The sequence below is a fragment of the Hyperolius riggenbachi genome, chromosome 5, assembly GCF_040937935.1.
Source record: "Hyperolius riggenbachi isolate aHypRig1 chromosome 5, aHypRig1.pri, whole genome shotgun sequence".
NCBI lineage: Eukaryota > Metazoa > Chordata > Amphibia > Anura > Hyperoliidae > Hyperolius > Hyperolius riggenbachi.
In genome coordinates this window covers 422,582,358-422,605,073 of record NC_090650.1, presented here as the reverse complement: position 1 = coordinate 422,605,073, position 22,716 = coordinate 422,582,358, and the positions used below count along the sequence as shown (strand labels likewise).

Sequence of the window (22,716 nt, the reverse complement as noted above, 5' to 3'; positions counted from 1 at the left end):
ACTCGCAAGCAAGCCGAATTTTGGACCCACAAAAAGTGGGTCAAAAGTTGGGGGGTCGGCTTGCTTGCGAGTGATGTGCCTGAGGGTCGTCCCCCGGCTCCCCCCGCCCTCTCCCACCCGCTCCCCCCGCGGCCGCTGCTATTACCTTAGCTCCGCGGCTTCCTATTTCCCTGTCCTGCTCTTAATTAAACAGCAGCTCGCCCCACAGTGGCTGTTGCGTGATGACGGAGGAAGTGCAGAAAGAGGTTCCCATAGTAACCAGGAAGACGCTCTCTGCAACTTCCTCCGTCATCACGCAGCAGCCACCGTGGGGCGAGCTGCTGTTTAAGAGCAGGACAGGGGAATAGGAAGCCGCGGAGCTAAGGTAATAGCAGCGGACGCGTGGGAGAGTGGGGGGGCGCTAAACTCGCTATCCTGGGCACGATACTAGCTATCCTGGGCACTATACTAGCTATACTGGGCACGATACTAGCTATCCTGTGCACTATACTAGCTATCCTGGGCACTATACTAGCTATACTGGGCACTATCCTGGGCACGATACTAGCTATCCTGGTCACTATACTAGCTATCCTGGTCACTATACTAGCTATCCTGGTCACTATACTAGCTATACTGGGCACTATACTAGCTATCCTGGGCACGATACTAGCTATCCTGGGCACTTTACTAACTATACTGAGGAACTACCTTCCCATACTGGGCACTATACTAGCTATACTGGGACACACTGGGGGGGATCATGCGGCCAGCATTTCCTACCCCCGGCTTATGAGGGTCAATCATTTTTTCCTGGTTTTTCAGGCAAAGGTTGGGGGGTCGGCTTATATGCGGGTCGGCTTGCTTGCGAGTATATACGGTATGTGTAAGAGTGTCGATTTCTGCCAATTTCCGAGCAGTATTTTAATTGTCATCTTTTTGCATCAGAGAATGCAAAAAAAAATTACAAAAAAAAAACTGGAAATCTCTTGTCTTGGGATTGGTCTAAAATGACCACAGTAATCCGGTAATTCTGCTTTCTCTGATTGGTCCAATGCTTCTCAGTTGTGTGATTGGACAAAAATTGCCAAGTTGTGGCAAATTGGATTTCTGCAGAATACCGATTTTCCAATTTTAGAGGAGCATTTTATATGTAATTTTTTTGCATCAGAGAGTGCAAAAATGACAAAAAGAATTGGAAAAATGGAAAATCAGCCTTGTGATTGGTCTAAAACAGGGGTGTCAAACTCAAATAGAAAGTGGGACAAAATTGTACACTGTGGCCTAGTCGCAGGCCAACCTCAATGTCTACTGGCCACCTTCCTCCCTTATAAAATTCTTTGGTGTCTAGGGGTCCTCCCTCCCCTGTACAGTTCCCTGGTGTCTAGAGACCCCCAGCCTCCCCTATACAGTTCCCTAGTGTTTAGTGTTTTCCCCCTACCTCCCCATATAGCCTACCTGGTGTTCTAGGGCTTCACTTCCAATATAGCTTCCCTGGTGTCTGAGGTCTAGAGTGGGCCAATAATAATGCAAAGTGGGGAAACCACTCGAGGGCCAAATTTAATGGCTCTGAGGGCCAAATTTGGCCCGCGGGCAGGAGTTTGACATGTATGGTCTAAAATAACCACAGTAATCCGATTTTTTCAGAAAAAATTTCGGTTCTCTGATTGGTTCAAGGCTTCCGAAGTTCTGTGATTCAGCTAAAATTACTGAGTTGCTGTAAATCGGATTCTCCCTGAATTCCAATTACCATTTTCCATTGGAAATGCCGTTTTCAGTTTGGAAATGTAAATTCTGCTGAATCTGAATGAGCATTTCGGCAGGTCGTTGGAGGATCAGAGGGGTATGGGCCAGTATGTGTCTGTGGACAGTATCAGAGATGTAGGTCGGGCACCTCCTTTGCACCACTTTGTAGGCCAAGCACAGAATTTTGGCATTGATCCTGAAGCAGATGGGGAGCCAGTAGAAGGATTTACAGAGGAGGTGTGTGTTCCAGGCTTAAGTCTCATTATATCTCCTGCAGAATCTTGCAGTTCCTGCTCCATAAGAAGAAGTTTAAGGAAACTCTGCGGCCTTATGATGTGAAGGATGTGATAGAGCAGTATTCTGCCGGACATCTGGATATGCTCTCCAGGATTAAATACCTCCAATCCAGGTAAGAGGGGAGCTCAGCCCCAATGAAAAAACAATACAGTTTGACTTAGCGTTAAGGTAGCCACACATCAGGTGATGATGGGCGTATTCGACCAAGAGACAAATCTCTCTCTGATCGATTCTGTTTACAGAGAGATCTGTCGTCTGCCCATGCACCACATGCTGAAATCGATCAGGAATCGGCCTTGTGAGGCCCCATCTACCGCCTTGCTGGCCCGATGCTTTCCCACCAATGTCCAATTTGCCCCCCTCCCAGTGCCCAAAGCACTATACATTACCTGTTCCTGTCTACCACTGGCTCCGGGCTCTGTCCTCCATCCATACACACGCCCTACGTGGTTGACGTTAATGTGGGCTCCTGTGTGACTTCACACACGCCCACATGTCCGCCGGCAACCACGTGGGGTGCATGTATGGACGGAGGACGGAGCCAGCGGTGAACACAGACAGATAAAGTATACGGCACTGGGGGAGCGCATTTGACATTAGGGGTATTGGTCCTAACTATGATGTTGGATTTGGGTAAAATAATAGCCAAAAGCCAATACTAATTAGAGATGAGTGTAATGACTTAATTACGATTTTGCAAAATTTTGCGTAATTAGTGTAATTACGATTATGGCCGTAAGTACATAATCGTAATGAAGAAGTATAATTTTCGCGTAATTTTCGCATTACAGTGGGTATCGTGAAATTACGTTTGCCTTGCATGCAACTGTTTGTAAGCGTAGTTACATAACGTAATTTCGCGATAGTTCATATTAATTTTCGCATCGTTTTCGCGTTACGGAATGCTATTTCACATATAAAATTCGCCATGTAGTGATATTTCGCATCAAAATTCGCCATGCAGACGAAAATGCCTTTGGCGAAAATTCGCGAGCAACCCTGCTAACAAGTAATTACGAAATTCGCGAAATTACGAAGAAATGCGAAATTACGTTATGGTTTAACGCGAAATTACTTTATTGTTTAACGCGAAATTATGTTATGAACGAAACGCGAAATTACGCGTTGAAAATTACGCTTACGGTATTTTCAATTACGATTTTAATGGCAATTACGCTACCATAATTTCGCATCGTAATAGCAAATTTCGCATGCGTAATTATAGTAACGCGAAATTTCGAAAATTTCGGCTCAACACTAATACTAATACCAAGATAGAGTGACATGACATAGTAGTAACATGTTAGATTTTTTACAAATGGTAAATAACAAAAAGTCTTGTGGAATGCAGATATAGGTTTGTAGTACTTTTCAGTGAAAGAGGATTTTCTTTTTAAAGAGAAACTCCGACCAAGAATTGAACTTTATCCCAATCAGTAGCTGATACCCACTTTTACATGAAAAATATAATGATTTTCACAAACAGACCATCAGGGGGCGCTGTATGACTGATTTTGTGCTGAAACCCCTCCCACAAGAGGCTCTGGTACCGTACGGTACTCTGGGCAAACTGCCACAATGTAACAATGACACACACAGGAAATGGCTGTTTATAGCTGTCTGTTAAAGCCAGAACAGCTACATAATCTGCCCACAGTAACAATGTCACCATGTAATACATGTCAGAATGTGAATCTGGGAGAGGAAAGATTTTACAATGAGCAAACTCTGACTAAATCATGTATACATAATTATTGTAAAAATTAAGCACCTTTTTATATTAAATTATTTTCACTGGAGTTCCTCTTTAAAGCCAAGGAAAAGGGGTGGGGCTTCTAGGCTTCGAATACTGTCAGTCATAACAATGCAGATGCAGAGCTCGGGCTCTTGAGACACCACCCACTTTTCTCCAGGTACTCAACTTCCATCATGCTTTGCGATATGGTAAATTCAGCAGCTTTTTATTACTGGTGTCAGTCTAAATCAATGTCAAGTCTGAATCTATGAATCAAGTCATTGTTGAGTGATGGAGGAACACTGATTAAACTATTATGTAGGACATTTTTGGCTAAAAAACACCTAAAGCAAACCTGAACTGAAAATGGAAAGCCAAAATACACATACACAGGTCATACTTGCCTCCCGTGTAGTCTACTCCTCAATAGTGTTGGGCGAACACCTGGATGTTCGGGTTCGGGCCGAACATGGGCCAGATGTTCGGCATGTTCGGCCCGAACGCCGAACTCAATGGAAGTCAATGGGACCCCCGAACATGCCCATTTTGGGGGCCCTATGGGGTCGCAGGCATAAGGGGGGAGCATGCCCCGATCGCGGGGGGGTCGGAAATTCCCCCCACCCCCTCCGCTAGCGCTCCCCCCTCTGCCCGCTTCCCCATAAAAAAAGTTTGAGGCAAGTTAAATAGTACTTGGTGGCTGGCCTGGCACTGGCAGTGGAGTGAGGAGGAGAAGGAGTCCGAGTAGCAGAGTGACGCGTTGAGGCCGGGCAGCGGGCGGTTCAGCAGTAGTACCCTTGTGGTACTTCCGCCCTTTCTCTGACCTCATGTCCTCTACGTGATGACGCATACGAGGGTACGCGTGACGCGTACCCTCGTATGCAGAGGACGTGAGGTCAGAGAAAGGGCGGAAGTACCACAAGGGTACTACCGCTGAACCGCCCGCTGCCTGGCCTCAACGCGTCACTCTGCTACTCGGACTCCTCCTCCTCCTCACTCCACTGCCAGTGCCAGCCACCAAGTACTATTTAACTTGCCTTAAACTTTTGTATGGGGAAGCGGGCAGAGGGGGGAGCGCTAGCGGAGGGGGTGGGGGGAATTTCCGACCCCCCCCCCCGCGATCGGGGCATGCTCCCCCCTTATGCCTGCGACCCCATAGGGGGGCCGTATTGCGGCATGTTCGGGCGAACAGGGCCCTGTTCGGCCGAACAGGGGCCCTGTTCGGCGGCCATTCAGTAGTTCGGGACGAACCCGAACTTAAAAGGCCGAACACCATCAGGTGTTCGGCCGAACTCGAACATCACCCGAACAGGGTGATGTTCTGCAGAACCCGAACAGTGGCGAACACTGTTCGCCCAACACTACTCCTCAATCTCTTTGATCATCCTCTCTCCTCTTTGTCCACTGTGATCAATGGAATTCTCCGTCCTCCATTTTAAAAATGGCCATTATCCCATGACAGCTTCCTGGTTAGCACAGTGTTAAACTGTAATATTGCTCTCTTGAGCTGAAGTGAAACATGGAAAACATGGGCATTACCTTGCTCATCAGTTGTCCTTTCAGTTATAACTGAAAACAACTGATATATAAATGACAGCAACTGCTATATTTCAGTTATGACAATATCTTGTCAGAACTGGAAGGAATCGTTGTTAGTAGAAAATGTTGAGCCCCTGAGAGGAACTGACGACGAGGTAAGTATGTAATACTAATTTGCAGGTACATCATGTGTTTATTTTTAGATCATTTTACTCAGGTCAGGTTCACTTTAACAATGTTGACAACAACAAACATATATTAGGGTGACTGGATAGTGTTCTGGTTAAAAATACCACTTTTGACAGAGGAGAGAAGGATTCAAGTCCTGTCTGGAGCAAGTTGCTTAGTCAGTAAGATGTCCTTGGACAACACTAAATGTTATTATATCTACTGAGTGCGACCTCTAGTGGCTGCATCTCTCAAGCACTTTGAGCCCAATAGGAGAAAACAGCTATGTTAGCATTATTACATACTTTGTTTCTTCCTGGGATTTATCTTCTGTTTGCCTCAGATAATTCTTCTTTTTTTCCTCCAGAATAGACATGGTTTTTGCTCCGGGTCCTCTTTCCACCCCCAAACATAAGAAGTCCCAGAAAGGGACAGGAGGCCTCGGGGGAGGATATGGCTACCCATCTCAGCAGTCTCCAAGGTAAAACGGCAAAAATCGAAGCCATCTAACTCTTGTTGTTTATTTTACATTGGGATGAACTGAAACCTTCTTTTTACAATATACAGTATTTTATTGAACAAGCCATAAAACGTGCTAGAGAAACATTGCAAAAACTGTAGATACTGTATGGTGATAGTTCAGCTCAACTCAGGAGGACAGCAATGAAGTTTTGCATCTACTGGTTGGGGTTGTGACTAATCTGAGGTATAAAAAGAAAAAAAAAAGAACTACCTTATATACTCGCGTATAAGCCTACTTTTTCAGCACAAAAAATGTGCTGTAAAGTTCTCCCCTCGGCTTATACGTAAAGTCACCTACTTTTCTGTGTGAGGACTGACTTTTACTTGGGCCCCCTAGTACATTGCCGATCGAATCAGAGTGCAGCAGTGATGCCAGCACCCGAAGTGAAACTCCAGCATGATAATCTGTCCCGAAAGCAATGCTTATGTGTATGCAGCACTTGTGCATGTTCACCATAAATATTTAAGTGTCCCAGAGAAGTTATAAATGCAACCACTTATACTTATCTGGGGCTTCCAATTATGTAATTTTATTGCCATTTTGATTATTGAAACGCAGGAGCTGCTACATTTCCTACCCCTGGCTTATACACGGGTCAATCACTTTTTCCTGGTTTCTGTGGTAAAACTGGGTACCTCTTCTTTAATGCGGGTCGGCTTATACATGAGTATATACGGTATACATACTGTATAAACTATATTTTCATCAAGGCACACATTCAATAATATGGTCAATCAGCAGTCACATATAAAAGTTAAATAAAGTTTTGTCCACCATCATGCAGATGTGAAATTAATCTGTAATTAAATTAAATTAATCATCCCATTTTTTTCCCGGGCCAATGTGAGTCACGTGATCGGGAGATGGCGAATGGCAGCAGAGAGTGTGTGGCATGGAGCAGATAAATATACCGCTCAAGGTGCTTCTCTGCATGAAGAGAGGGCATGGAGGGTGGATGGTTTGTGGGGGGAGAGTATTTTTTAGATATAATTCTCCCTATATTCGCTGGCTGCGCTCAGGGGGAAGTGTGCATTTGTTGAGGGGCCCAGGGGTCCCATGCTATATTTTTCCAGGGGGCCCAGACATTCTAGCTACTCTACTCCCAGAGGGCTATCTGGGTGAACGCGGTTCAGGGCCGTGCATTTGCAGTAGCCAGCCACTGGCCATGACCGCCCAGCTTTGCGGGGGTTGCTGCTGCTGGCTGGAGGGTTACAGAAGGACAGTGAGGGCCAGGCCCAGATTTACTTCATAGGAGCCTATAGGCACAAATGTCCTGACATTGTTGAAAAGAAAAAGGAGAATGGCGTGTGGCACTTCCCACATCAATCGTGAGTGAATAAGCTCCACAGCGCAAAATATGTATATATATATCGCTGGCCTGCTAAGGTCTGGCTGTTAACCTCTGGCTAAGTCACAATAACGTGTGCTCCGCAAGTTTGCAAGGAAAAATACAGTCACATAGTAATAAATCAGAAAAAAGCTGAAGCGTGCACCTTCCGTCATATGGATTTATTGTCCTAGTGCATCAAGGAAACAGCCAATTTTGACACTTCAAAACATGGTGGGGCCCCACCATCTAGTGCCCGCACCCACCTCCAGTATTGCTGAGCCTGCCTCCATGGACACATAAGAGGTGTAATACACCATGGTTTTGCACATTGGGCTGTACCATGTATTGAAGTGTCAAAATTGGCTGTTTCCTTGATGCACTGGCTGTCACTTTTGAGGACAATAAATCCATGTGACGGAAGGTGCACGCTTCAGCTTTTTTTCTGATTTATTACCAATGTCCTGACACCCTAGATTTCACCCTCAATGAAGCTACAAACACCCACTGAACGGCACTGCAGGTGTGCTCGTTGGCCTAAATGTCACTTCTTCCTTAGTTCCTTTGCCCATCATAGGTAGCTACAGGTGTCCCTTAGTATTAGGTAGCTAGAGCTGTCCTCAGTAGTAAGCAGCTAGAGGTGCCCCAAAGCATTAGGTACCTAGAGATACCTCCAACTGAAGGGAGAGCTGGTCAGTGGAATGCCGAGACCCTGGTGAGTAACCTCTCATGTACGTTCCGCTCTGGAGTTTGCATTGGTAAGGCAGGAGAGAGGCACTTGGGGAGGGAATTAAGCCACCTTTCCATCATCCGGTGCCTGTAGGCATAGTGCCTTATCATAATTCTGGCCCTGGCGCGTACACAGGATGACTGCAGGGGCAAGAAGCCCTTGCAGACAGGAAAGTGTACTGGTTAAGGGCCCTGCCTCTGACACAGGAGGCTAGGGTTCGAATCTTGGCTCTTCCTATTCAGTATGCCAGCAGCACCTATTCAGTAGGGGACCTTGGGCAAGACTCTGCCACTGCCTATAGAGCAAATCCTAGTGGCTGCACTCTGGTGCTTTGAGTCCGTCAGGTTTCTCATAATTAGGACCATAGACAACACTGGCGAAACACTGGTTTAAAGCAACCTATAGCCAATCAGAGCACAAGAAAATTGATAAAAACAAAGAACACCAAGAGCCCCAATAGTGTAATATGTACTGGTAAATGGTTACTAGATAGAGTAAATATTAATACTCACAAACCAGGGTTACCATTAGGCAACCACTGTAAAGGCAGGTGGGGAGATTTTTCTGACCCCACTCAGGAATAAGAAGTCGCTCTCTGTAGATGAGAAAAAAAAGGGGGTTCAACCCTCCACCCAGGGTGGACTCAATGTTATGCAGGAGAACAGAGGCGCCTAAAGGATAAAAGGAAGCTAAATGAGCTTAAAAACCAAATTCTTGGTAAAAAGAGGAGGTAGTGGTGGACTTACCTCCTCCAAGTAGACACACAACGACTGTAGTAAAGACAGTCAATATATTTTATTTATGAACTCCTAATATGCAGCGCGTTTCGCAGGTTTAGTCCCGCTTCATCAGGCAATAACAACGGAGCAATGGCATATGTGGTCAGTAGAAGAGCCAGGCACCTCTGTGTAACAGATAAAATATATTGACTGTCTTTACTACAGTCGTTGTGTGTCTACTTGGAGGAGGTAAGTCCACCACTACCTCCTCTATTTACCAAGAACTTGGTTTTTAAGCTCATTTAGCTTCCTTTTATCCTTTTGGCGCCTCTGTTCTCCTGATGATTGATCATTCAGTTAAAAGATTAGAATATAGTGTAGGTCAGCTGACTGGAAAATTAGAATGTTTGCTTGACTGGACCCGTCAGGTAATGCACAGAATTAAAACAGCTTATCAGGGCATTAGACCATTCATAGAGGTCAAACCAGTGTGTACTTTATGCCAATTGCATCATGGTGTGTGTAGGGATGGTCATGAGACATAAATAATGAGTTGATGAAACATTATGCAAGTTTTCATGCAAATGTATGCAGCTTGACAATGAGGTTCATATTCCATAGGATCATTTTTCAAGCTACATAAGTCTATATTTTAAAAATGTCCAAAATTCTTGCTAATGAAGCTGGTTACTCACGGTAGTGGCTATATATATGCTAACTATATATGCAGTATAGCATAAAAAGTTCACTTCATATTTTTCCAGGCATGAGCCGTATGGTTCCAAAGGATCAGATTTTGAAGACCAAAGTATGATGGGAAAATTTGTGAAGGTCGAAAGACAGGTATAGTATGAACCAACATTTGAAGCAATGTTGAATATTTACTTTTATTTCTAAAAAATTATGTTTTGCTTCTTCTAATCGAAGGACACTTAAAGGACAACTGACCTTAGAGGGATATGGGGCTGCAATATTGATTTCCTTTTAAACAATGAACACTGCATGGTTGCCCTGCTGATCTTCTATCTCTAATACTTTTAGCCATAGACCCTGAGCATGCAGATCAAATGTTTCACTTAAAGAGAGACTGAAACGAACAAAAATTGCTTCTAGTTCGCTTCAGAACTCTCATTAGATGTAAACCGCCGCATCCCCACCGCAAAACGAGGGCTTTAGACCCCCCAAATCCCGGGGGGGGGGGGGGGGGGCAATCCGGCCGGTGCTTCCTGAAAGAGGCAGAGTATTCAGCTGCAGCTCTGCCTCTCCTGATGTCAATTGCCGTGAATTACCGCCTCTTACCGCCACTCTCTATCCTCCTTCACAAAGAGGGGCGGGGAGAGGCAGAGATCCGCACGGCGGTTGACGTCAGCAGAGGCAGAGCTACAGTAGAAAACTTTGCCTCTCAGGGCAGCATAATCCACCACCGAGATGGTCATGGATGTTTGCCCTGGGATTTGGGGGGTCTAAAGCCCTCGTTTTGTGGCGGGGATGTGGCGGTTTACATCTCATGAGACTACTGATGCGAACTAGCAGGTAAAAATAGCAATTTTTGTTAGCTTCAGAGTCTCTTTAAGTTTGATTGCATTTGCTGCATGCTTTTTTCAGATGTGTGATTCAGACACTACTGATCATGAAAGACCAACAGGATGCCAGCTAACTGGTATTGTTTAAAAGGAAATTGATATGGCGGCCTCCATCTCCCTCTCAAGTCAGTTCTTTAAAAGGTACCTGAAGTAGCTGATGAGCATGTGTGTATATAGTTCCAATATTACTTAAAACTTGCTTGTGATTACTTTCCTTTTTATGTGTACAAGAAGTAATCCAGTGCTAGAAATCTCAGTTTTGCTGCAATTGGAGGAAGTCTGACAGCAGTGCAATTCTTCCTCCATCACAAAATTGATGTGTGGCTTTTGGCAAACATTCTAAAGAGTCTGAGACGATGTTTCAATTTTAACACTTTCAGTGTAGCCTGATTATTCTCTCACAATACTCACAACAGGTCCAAGACATGGAACGAAAGTTGGATTTTCTGGTTGACATGCACATGCAACACATGGATCAGCTACAGGTCCAAGTCACTGAGTACTATCCACTCAGAGAGGCAGCAGTAGAAGAGGAGGGAGAAGAGAGTCGGTATTCAGAAGTTGGGAGGGTTGTCTATAACTACACAGAGTCTTGCTCTCATATGGATCCCTACAACTTGCACCAAGTTTCCTTCAACAAGATGGACCAGTATGGTTTCTTTGAAGACTATCCAGTGGATTTTACTTCACCCATGCCTTTTAATGGTGACAACTGTTCCAGAAGGTCTATGTCCTCTGGGCCCAACTACACAGAAAGGCCAACAGTTTTGCCTATTCAAACATTAATAGACACACGGCTTGACTTTCGACCTGAAAGAAAGACTTCAAGCCCCTGTGCCGAAAGGGCCTCACCAATTCACAGAAGAAGTTTCACAAGGGACAGTGACACACCGTTATCTTTCCTATCGGTAAACCATGATGAACTTCAAAGGTCTCCCAGTGGATTTAGCATTTCCCAAGAAAAAGAAGACTTTAATTTTGGTCCTAATGGGTCAGCATGGATGAGAGACAAACGTTTCTTAGCAGAAGGTGAAACGGACACCGACACGGACCCTTTTACACCGAGTGGACCTATGACTTTGTCATCGACGGGAGATGGTATTTCAGATTCAGCGTGGACACCTTCCAAACCTACTTAAAAAAAACAAAACAAAAAAGATGGGCAGGGTAGGGGGTTTAACTTCTTTTGTACAATGTACTATTTGTATAAGTCACTATACACTTTCCAAAGTTGAATAGTTGAAATCACCAATGGCTACGTACGATGCATGCTTCAATTTTGTGGTCATTGCATCGCGCCACTTGATTTTTTTTCTTTCTTTTTTTTCACTTTTGGTTGCTATCCACAAACGAGAAAGAGCTTTTAGACTCCAGCATGAGTTGCATGCATTTACACACTATAAATGTTTAAAAAAAAATCTATTTTATATTTTGTAACAAAAAAGGCACATAACTAACCTATGGGTGGATCTATGCAGAAGGTAATGTGGTTATGATATATCACCTTTAATTGCATACATGAGATGTTCATTTTATCACATCATTGTTTGTCTTTTTAAGGTTTTAATTCTACACCCACTTTCAGGTTGCTTTAGCTTACTTTACTTTAAAGTTGTCGAAAGTGTTTATGGCTGTGTGCACCTGGGCTTTTTTGTTTTGCTTTCGTGTGAGACGAAACAGAATTGGGTGACTTTGGAGTACATGTGAAATGTGCCTACTATGTCATCTCCCATACACTGTGCACTCAACCATTCCTTCACCTTCACTGTGTGCTCACCCCTGTTTCCTGCAATGCCACACACACACTGTGTGCTCCTCTCTGACCATTCCACCCTATACTCCCTATTTGTCCTAGCCACAGCCACTGCACCAACCCAATAGAACCACCCACCCCATGTTGTGTTCTGTACCCATCATATGTCCCACCAGCCCACGGTGTGCTCCTCCCCACCCCTCTCAATTGATCTAGTGTCCACCATCTTTTCTAGCGTCCACCAGTATGTATCTCTCCAATCTGTTCATCTACCCTACAGAGTACCCTATCCCTACACTCAGTAACTCTCTAACCACCTCTCTGCACCCCACTCTGTGTAGGTCTTATAGTCTACTTTTGTACAGAGCTTCTTTTTTTACTCACGTGGCCGTAACCATAAGACACTATAGGCTCATGCCTACAGGCACCTGATGATGAGAAGGTGGCTCAATCCCCTCCCAGAGTGCCTCCCTCCCTCCTTTCCTATGCAGAGTCCTCCTGAGTGGATCATAAATGAGAGGTTACTCAACCGGCTCTCAACATTCAACTGACGAGAGCTACCTTTAGTCGGGGTCACCTCTAGCTACCTAATATTTGGGGGCACCTGCAGTTCCTTAATACTGAAGGTACCTCGGGCTATCTAATAATAAGGGGAAATTGTGGCTACCAAGCCGGGCAGGGGTAGTAAGGTAGAAGGGACAGCCAGCATACTTACAGTGCAGTTTGGTGGGGGTTTGTGGAGAGCAAAGTCTCTAAGGTGCCAGAACATCTGACGTAAATCTGGGCCTGCTTACCCCCTCTGTCCTACATTCCCACTTGTAGGTACACACCACTCACACTTTTCAGTTCTGCACTCTCCCTTCACATCGCCCACACGCATAACACACCAGCTGAATTCATTGCCACCTTATGCTCCTTCCTTATCTACATTCCCTATGTATGTACCCTCCTGAGATGGTTTTGTATATCTCCCTGCCCACTGTGTACTCACCTCGCTCACCCACTCTTTCTGAGCAGTGGGTTGTCAAAACCACTGTTTTTTAGTATGTACAACTCATTTGGACTTTAGGCCAGTGTTCCCAAGGAAGTATATCGTAGACTAAGCAGGTGGCACAGGAAGCCAGAAATATGCAGCTATGGGTTGAATATTTTGGGTAGCAGTGGTTAACAAAAACTTTGGCTACATGGAATACATTTTTGAGTAAACTTATGCAAAGCTATGGCAACCCTCAAACTTCTGCAGTTAGCATGTGGCAGTGTATAAAATATCAGAATGACTGAAAAGGGGGATAAAGCCCTTTGGCCCTTTAATGAATTTTCTTTGTTCTTTCTCTGATATAGTGGACAAAAATAATGCAACGCTCAGAGAAAAAATATTTTACCTTATCCATGTAGATGTCCTCCATTTTATTAAACAAAAAGGATACTTAACTCATGATTTATCTCTTTGTATCTCTTCTTATCTGTTTATCTCATGAAATATCTCCTTATATCTGTTTATCTCATGCATTAGCTCTTCTCACAGTTAAGGTAAAAAATACGCATGGTGAGTTATTTCATGAGAAAAGCTTTGTGAATCAACCTCATTGTCTCTGCCTTCAGCTTTTGCTTGGGCATCTAGAGGAGTGGTGAACCTCCGGAAAGTTGCACCGACAATGCAGGGGTCTTTGGACCTGCTTGGGTGAAATTACATACTCCTACTGGTGAATGTTTATGAGATGACAGTTCATGGGCAGTCTGTACTCCAAACTGAGTACTCAAACTCGAACTGCAAACCAGTGAAAATGTTTTCTTATTGGCTGTTCTGGAAAAATCTTGCACACTGCAACTTACTTTTGTATTTTTGTTTGTTTGTGCGGATTTTCCACCGGAACGTTGGCTTGGGACTTCCTTTGGGGACAGGGGCAAGTGTGGAGGGCTCAATGTGCTTTGTACATTACTGCAGAATATGCTGTCACCCCTGGACCAAATTTTTTTACTTTTAAAAAGTCTCTCTGGGACCAAGTCGGGCCTGCTTTCCTGCAGGTTCTGGCCTACTAAAAAGCCATACTTACGTCAGTCTGTTTTCAAAGTGGCATTGAGGCGTCCACAAGTCTTTGCAAAGATGCCCAGGTGCACCAAACATTTTAGGGTCTATCATATGGTTGGCTGGGAGCAGTGCCAACTGCCATTGGACATTTTTTGACAGTTGTGCAGGGACCCATGCAAGTACATCAGATGCTACATGTGTCCTCTGTATAGTGCTGTGTAATCGCACAACATGTCAAATGCTGCCACAAGACAAAGTTGGCATTGGACACAAACATCGGCATTTAGTTGCATTATACAGCCAGTCAATTATGGTAGATCCCAGGCAGATCGGTAGTCAACCACCTACTGCTATTTGGCAACTGTTCTGTTTTGACTGTCCATGTGTAACCGGTTTCTGTGCATTTCAACAAAACTTCATACCATAAGTAATAAACAGAGGATGACTTTGATAGTCTTCTTGGATAACACTTGAGAGGGTCAAAGAGCTGCTAGTAATTCCAGCTTTCAGTGTTTACAGCTCGGAATTAGACCACACATGTTGAACTCCAGTCCTCAAGGGCCAAATCTATGCCGGTGTTTAGGATGGACTGAGAAATGTGTTCTACTTGATGAACCACCCCTTTCCTGACTAAGTCCCATCAATTAGTTTGAGCTGTGTGAGGACCTCGGCCCAGGCATGGGCTAACGAGTAGTTACGAGTCCCTAAGGACTCAAATTCATGATTTAAATGAGGCTTAATTGCCTCAGGTGTGCTGCTGGATGAGAAGGGGTTAGTTACCCATAAGTCCTTCGTCCTCCCTGCACTCCAAACAGCTTGCACGCGTCCTATTGGACACGTTGCAATCCTCACTACGCACACTTCCTCCTTCAAGCTGGAAGGAGGAAGTGCGCGGTGGTGATGCAAGCTGTTTGGAGCGCAGGGAGCACAACGGACTTATGGGTAACTAAGCCCATCTCATCCAGCCGCACACCTGAGGCAATTAAGCATAATTTAAATCACAAATTTGAGTCCTTAGGAACTCATAACTACTTGCAAGCCCATGCCTGCCTCAGCCTTCGAGGACTGGAGTTTGATTAGACCAATCAAAATCAACAGGAAGTGCTTGCAGCTTGGCCCAGTTCCAAGCTGCGTGCAATTCCCATGACATTTGCATACACGATAGTTATTAGCATCTCATTATCAGTCTCTAGATGCCAAACATATCTGCTCTGCTTCATTCAACTATGTCAAATAGAACAGATCTGTTGTGTCCCAAATGTGTACTCTCAAATGTATACTCTTCTACCTTATGATATGACTGTATAGTGAAAGATGCCTATTCCCAGTATCATTTTTAGTGAATGGTTATATTTTTGATCAGATTATTCAGATGGTATTGAATGAAAAAAACAATGGGTGGGCCAAATCGTTTTTGAGCAATCACATTATTGATCGTTTCCTTAAGGGACAACTGTAAGCTAGTGAAACAAAAAAGTCAGATACTCCCTTAGAGGAAGGAAGGTATTGGATCCTATAGAGTCCTCCAGTTTGTCTATGCTTCCCCTTGTTCCACCACTGGGCCTTCGCTCCAGCCTACACCTTTAATGTCGAAAAGAGGTCTTCGGGTCTCCTTGGAAGCGCACAGAAGTACTTGGGTCTCAGAGTACTATCGAAGACAAGCAGCTTAGTAGTGTGCAGGGCACACGAGAGTGTGGACTCATGCATAAGCAGGATGGAGCTGCTCATCTTTGGAAGTACTTGGAGACCTAAAGACCTGGCCGTCGGGAAATTGGAATAGGGGACAGTGGTGGAATGAGGGGACACAAAGAGGACCAAGAAGACTCTATGGGATCCAGAGCTCTTAGGTAAGCAGCATAGATACAACCACAACTGGTTTAGATACAATTGCATGTTGGATATGTTTATACTGTGGATCTATTAAATACAATCTTCTTATGTCGAAAATATGATTCTTCATTAAAAATTGCATTGGTAATGGGCACCTAAGTAAAATAACAAAACAAAAACCATGTCACAAGAGAAATACCGTTGAAATAAGAAATATCTGTTTAAAGTGACCTGAAGTTGGACTTGTTTTACATCTTCATCTTCATTCCGTTATACCAAAAAATAAAAAATAAATAAAACATATATACTTTATACATATAGATCGCTTGCCAATATAAATCTTATTTATTTTCTTTATTATAATTGACAAACGTGTTTGGTCACTAACCTGTTGCAAATGAATTTTACATTTGTATCGACAGACGCCAAGGGAAAATTGCAAACTTCTGGAAACATTTTTGTTGTTGTTTTTTTATATATTGTAGTCTGGAGTTTACACATGTACTCTTGTACAAGATATACTTTTTTATGTTGTTGTGAGACTAAAATTAATTATGGTGTATTTCGTATGTGTAACATTTTTTGTTTAGTTTGACTGTTTTTGCTTTTTTCAGGATGATGTGCAGTACCCTCTTACAAACTGCAGGTGTCGCTCTTCCAGTTAAAAAAAAATATTTACTGTCTTTTAAAAAAAAAAAAAAGAGACAGCTGCATGCACTATATCAGTGTTTCTCAACATTTTATTAGTGTGTACCCCTTTTAAAACCCTGTACTCATCGAGTACCCCCTAGCATAGTAAACATGATCACAAGTACCCCTTGACAAATATATATTTAATCGTAGTACATGATAATTGGTTCTAAACAATGTGCAAGCATTTATTATTGCTTTTAATTAGCTAAAATACTAATTTGGTGTTGTTTAAATAAGAATTATAATTTTCTAAATCTCTAAATTTGTTATTCTTGGTTAAGTATATCAAGCCCGAGTACCCTCTGGACCCATCAGAAGTACCCCCTGGGGTACGCGTACCGCATGTTGAGAACCTATGCACTATACGATAGCCAGAAAACTTAAAGGGATCTGTAGGAATATCAAAGTGAATTTATCCAGAAGATATACATCTCCTAACATGCCATCTTTCTTCTAGTTGCGGAGCTGTCATGCTAATCCTTTAACTTCATCTTAATGTGTTCTTATTTTTATGCATTTATTTACATCTTCTGCAGCACTTAATAGAGTACATTTGTCATGTTACCAACCGTCCTTAAAGTGTACCCGAGGCAACATGTGACATGAAGAGTTAAACATGTGTATGAACAGTGCAAAACATATTAATAACCAGGCTGTTTTTCTTTTTTTATTTTGCTGCCTGAAAGAGTTAATTTTTATTCAGGCAAGTGACAGCTTCTGTCTTGTTGGTACCTTGTTGGGAATATAGTGAACTTCACTGATAAGCAAATTACAGCCATAAAACTTTTGAGAGCAGGGGAGAGATAGAAAAAGGTCAATAGTTCATGTGCTTGCACTCTGGGACACTTAAAGGGAAGGTTCAGGGACTGTTAAAAAAAAAAAATATCCGCATCCACTTACCTGGGGCTTCCTCCAGCCCGTAGCAGGCAGGAGGTGCCCTCGGCGCCGCTCCGCAGGCTGCCGGTGGCCGACCCGACCTGGCCAGGCCGGCGGCCAGGTCGGGCTCCTTCCGCGTTCCAAAATGCGCCTCACGGCGGCGCGCTGACGTCATCGGACGTCCTCCGGGCTTTACTGCGTAGGCTCAGAACAACTGAGCCTGCTCAGTAAAGCCCGAAGGACGTCTGATGACGTCAGCGCGCCGCCGTGAGGCGCATTTTGGAACGCGGAAGGAGCCCGACCTGGCCGCAGGCCTGGCCAGGTCGGGTCGGCCACTGGAGACCACCGGCAGCCTGCGGAGCGGCGCCGAGGGCACCTCCTGCCTGCCACGGGCTGGAGGAAGCCCCAGGTAAGTGGATGCAGATTTTTTTTTTTAACAGTCCCTGAACCTTCCCTTTAAGCTGCCATTGAGCGGAGACAATAAAACATTTCAATCTACTTTGTAAATGTTTAAATATAAAATATAGCCACATGAGTGTGGGGAGAACATACCATTTCCTTGCAGATGGTGACTTCCCTGAGAGACAGATCTCTGGCAGGGGGCCCGGCCCAGTGTGGTTACGCCCCTGTATTAGAGGACTGTTTAAAAAAAAATAGAAAGCAGAAATAATGGCTCATAAGCAGGCCCTTAAAACATTTACTGTACATGATGATTGAAATGAACATAGGCTCCATACAGTTTATTTTGCTACATGTGTTTAGTTATTAAGGTTCACTATGTAGTAAAGCTAGGGGATTAGCATGTCAGCCCATAAAACAAAGGTTTTCTGTGAGGTGGAAATGGTAACAAGTTGCTTTGTCAAGATGTGTTCCCTCTAGGTAGTCTTTGGCAATTTTGAGGTCTTCTTTGTTTGTGGCACACGGTTCCCGCCAAATCCAGCTGGTCATTGCCAGCACTAGATAAAATTATGTTTGGCATCTGTGGTGGAATGATGCAGTGTCTGGAGACTGCTGGGAATGATGGGAACTCCATCAAAGAGAAAGTGTCTGTGTAATTAAAGCGATGATTTAGTTTCATTTCTTCATAGGGCATGTAGACAGAATGTCAGACTGCTTGATGTTTTGTTTGTTTGATTGTTTTGTATTATTGTGTATGGGCTGAGCAGATCAGAAGATCGCCTGATGGAATGGCATCTGTTGGTTAAAAGGATGATCCACTTATAACTGATAGCTCTGCACTAGGTAAACTCCGAAGGGCTGTTTTACCTACTGGTATCAAAAATACTTCAGGGACTACAGCAGCAAGGTTTCAAAATCTCGGCTCTGCTTTTCATGCCACGGGCAGAGCAGACTGCATTCTCACCCCATTGGCTCCTCCCTCCTTTCTTATTGGCTACAGAAGGTGGGTACAAATTTTACCAGGTACATATGTTTTCCTAGACCTGCCTAGGTACTCAGTTGCAGAGTTTCTTCTTTTTCTGTCTAAAAGCCCCTAATTAACTAATGCCAAATAATTCACATTTAAAAAACCTACTAGAGAGTCAAGTGTCAACATAGTCACTTCCTCTGGTGCTGACTGTCTGCACGGTGGGCTGCACGATTCTCAGAGAGATTCAGTCTTTGTCTTCGTCCTAGCAGTTTAAACAGTGAATATGATGCAGTCAAAGCAGCTGCAGCAGCCACACCCACAGAACCTGTAAGCTGTCTGATTGCATGTTTTATTTCTGGTCATGTGATCAAAATGCCCAGACAGTTTTAGCTGCAGAAGGCTCATTTCACATAAAAAGGACACATCTAAGCACTCTGATTGGATTACTAAGATATTGAGTGGTTTTGTCCGATCTGGGCCTCTAGATGGACTTTTAGATACTGGGCCATCCTTTAATAAAATCTCCTGGCTAGCTGTCCCTAGTGTTGGGCGAACAGTGTTCGCCACTGTTCGGGTTCTGCAGAACATCACCCTGTTCGGGTGATGTTCGAGTTCGGCCGAACACCTGACGGTGCTCGGCCAAACCGTTCGGCCATATGGCCGAACTAAGAGCGCATGGCCGAACGTTCCCCGAACGTTCGGCTAGCGCTGTGATTGGCCGAACGGGTCACGTGGTTCGGACCCGAACGCGCTCTGATTGGCCGAACTGTCACGTGGTTCGGGTAAATAAATACCCGAACCACGTCATATCTCCGCCATTTGTCTGTGGGTTTAGCTTTGGGTAGGCAGGCAGGGTAGTTCGCGCTCCAGCCACGCTAGCCAGGGTCCCCCCCAGTCATTGTGTGTCGCTGCTGGGAATAGTAGTACACCGCTCGCTCAGCATTCTGTTTACTGCCACTCTGTGTACCTCGCTCAGCCACACTATATAGCATTCTGTTTACTGCCACTCTGTGTCTGCTGGGAATAGTAGTACACCGCTTGCACAGCCACACTATATAGCATTCTGTTTACTGCCACTCTGTGTACCTCGCTCAGCCACACTATATAGCATTCTGTTTACTGCCACTCTGTGTCTGCTGGGAATAGTGGTACACCGCTCGCTCAGCCACACTATATAGCATTCTGTTCACTGTTCTGTGTCTGCTGGGAATAGTGGTACACCGCTCGCTCAGCCACACTATATAGCATTCTGTTCACTGTTCTGTGTCTGCTGGGAATAGTGGTACACCGCTCGCTCAGCCACACTATATAGCATTCTGTTTACTGTTCTGTGTCTGCTGGGAATAGTGGTACACCGCTCGCTCATCCACACTATATAGCATTCTGTTCACTGTTCTGTGTCTGCTGGGAATAGTGGTACACCGCTCGCTCAGCCACACTATATAGCATTCTGTTCACTGTTCTGTGTCTGCTGGGAATAGTGGTACACCGCTCGCTCAGCCACACTATATAGCATTCTGTTTACTGCCACTCTGTGTACCTCGCTCAGCCACACTATATAGCATTCTGTTTACTGCCACTCTGTGTCTGCTGGGAATAGTGGTACACCGCTCGCTCAGCCACACTATATAGCATTCTGTTCACTGTTCTGTGTCTGCTTGGAATAGTGGTACACCGCTCGCTCAGCCACACTATATAGCATTCTGTTTACTGTTCTGTGTCTGCTGGGAATAGTGGTACACCGCTCGCTCAGCCACACTATATAGCATTCTGTTCACTGTTCTGTGTCTGCTGGGAATAGTGGTACACCGCTCGCTCAGCCACACTATATAGCATTGTGTTTACTTCCACTCTGTGTCTGCTGGGAACAGTAGTACACCGCTCACCCGCCACTGTATAGCATTGTGCTCTGTGTCACTGCTGACAATAGTGGTACACCGCTCACCCACCACTGTATAGCATTTCTGTACTGCCACTGTACTGCTGCCAGTCAGCGTGTACTTTAAGGATAAGTGAAATGAGGAAGAAATCCGGTGAAAGAGGGAGGGGCAAGGGAAGAGGTGTTTCCCCTGACGGTTCACGTACAGGCCACAGGGGAGCACCCAAGAAAACCCACTCAATACTGCCCATGTTGTCCAGGACAACAACCCTCACAGATCCAAAAGAACAGGACCAGATAATTACTTGGATGACCTCTCAAGCGTCCAGCAGTGGGTTAAGCAGCACCAGCACATCACGCACGAGGTCCGAGTCCTCAGCCAGTTAAAGTCTGGGCTTTCTTTGAAGACTGCACTGAGGATGTTACCATGGCGATTTGCAAGGTGTGCAAGACCCGCCTGAGCAGGGGGAAAAGTATTAACAACCTCTCCACCACCAGCATGAGCCGCCACATTCTATCCAAACATCCCACTCTGTGGGCAAACGCGGCAGGACAGGGTACCACCAGCAACACTGCCTCCCTTGGGTTCACCAGACTCACCACCAGACCCGCCTCAGCAGCAGCAGTAGCCCAGCCATTGCGTGGTTCACAACATTCACAAACATCAGACGATGCTGACACTGTCACTTTCCGGACTAGTGCTCTTGAGGTCTCCCAGTGTTCATCAAACACAACAACCAACAGCCCTTCGGTGTGCAGCGCTACGGTTGAGTTGTCTGTTTCTGAGATGTTTGAGCACAAGAGGAAATTGCCAGCAAATGACCCCCGGGCCGTGGCAGTAACAGCCAGCCAGCATAGCCAAGCTTCTGGCCTGCGAAATGCTGCCATATCGAGTGGTGGAGACAAACAGCTTCAAGGGCATGATGTCAGTGGCCATCCCACGTTACGTGGTTCCCAGCCGCTACCACTTTGCGCGCTCTGCAGTGCCTGAGTTGCATGAGCACGTGGTCAGCTAAATAACCCGAAGCTTGAAGAATGCCGTTGCCTGCAAGGTTCACCTCACCACTGACACCTGGACGAGTGCGTTCGGCCAGGGTCGATACATCTCCCTTACCGCGCACTGGGTGAACCTTGTGGAGCCTGGCAGCGATTCCTCACCTGCTACGGCGCGGGTGTTGCCCACGCCGCAAACAGCTGGATAACAACAGCAGCACCTACCTCTCTGACTCCTTCTCCTCCAACGCATCTCAAAGCTGTACCTCATCCGGAAATGCTAACCCAGCACCAGCAGCAGTAGGATCGTGGAAGCAGTGCAGCACAGCTGTTGGCATGCGTCAGCAAGCGTTGCTGAAGCTGATCTGCCTTGGGGATAAGCAGCACACAGGGGAGGAAATTTGGAGGGGAATAAAGGAACAGACGGATTTGTGGCTGGCACCGCTGGACCTGAAACCGGGCATGAAGCTAGACACCTGGCACGAACTGGCAATGTACGCAATAGAGGTGCTGGCTTGCCCGGCAGCCAGCGTTATGTCGGAACGCTGTTTCAGTGCTGCCGGAGGCATCATCACAGATCGGCGTATCCGCCTCTCCACAGAAAATGCAGACCGTCTGACTCAAATTAAAATGAATCAATCCTGGATTGGAAACGACTACGCAACACTCCTGGACCCCAACCAAGTAACATGACCGATGAACATCTGGGATGGTTTAGCGTTTCCGGTCCCTGTTTATTGAACCTCTCATCTGTATTACATTTATGACTGCATGGCGGCAAAAAGCATTGCTGCTATATCCGCACGCTTTTTGTCCTCATGCAAGGCCTGGGTTGTTGTGTCTCACAAAGCGTGGCCTTCTCCTCCTGCGCCTCCTCCTGTTCCATCACGTGTGCTGCTGCTGCTGCTGGGTTACCGTTGCCGCGTGGTCACTGTTTATTGAACCTCTTAT

At 45.2% G+C, this 22,716-nt stretch overlaps 1 protein-coding gene across 2 annotated transcripts in view; it reads left to right on the top strand.

The window, feature by feature from the left end:
• KCNQ3 (potassium voltage-gated channel subfamily Q member 3) overlaps positions 1 to 14,824 on the top strand; it is a 333,527-nt gene extending 318,703 nt beyond the window's left edge. For both annotated transcript variants that reach the window (XM_068238036.1, XM_068238035.1), the window contains 4 exons: positions 2,003 to 2,134; positions 5,829 to 5,942; positions 9,525 to 9,603; positions 10,760 to 14,824. In XM_068238036.1, the coding sequence (XP_068094137.1) occupies positions 2,003 to 2,134; positions 5,829 to 5,942; positions 9,525 to 9,603; positions 10,760 to 11,482 (1,048 nt within the window). In that variant the 3' untranslated portion in view covers positions 11,483 to 14,824. The remainder of the gene's footprint in view (positions 1 to 2,002; positions 2,135 to 5,828; positions 5,943 to 9,524; positions 9,604 to 10,759) is intronic.
• The last annotated feature ends 7,892 nt before the right edge of the window (positions 14,825 to 22,716 follow it).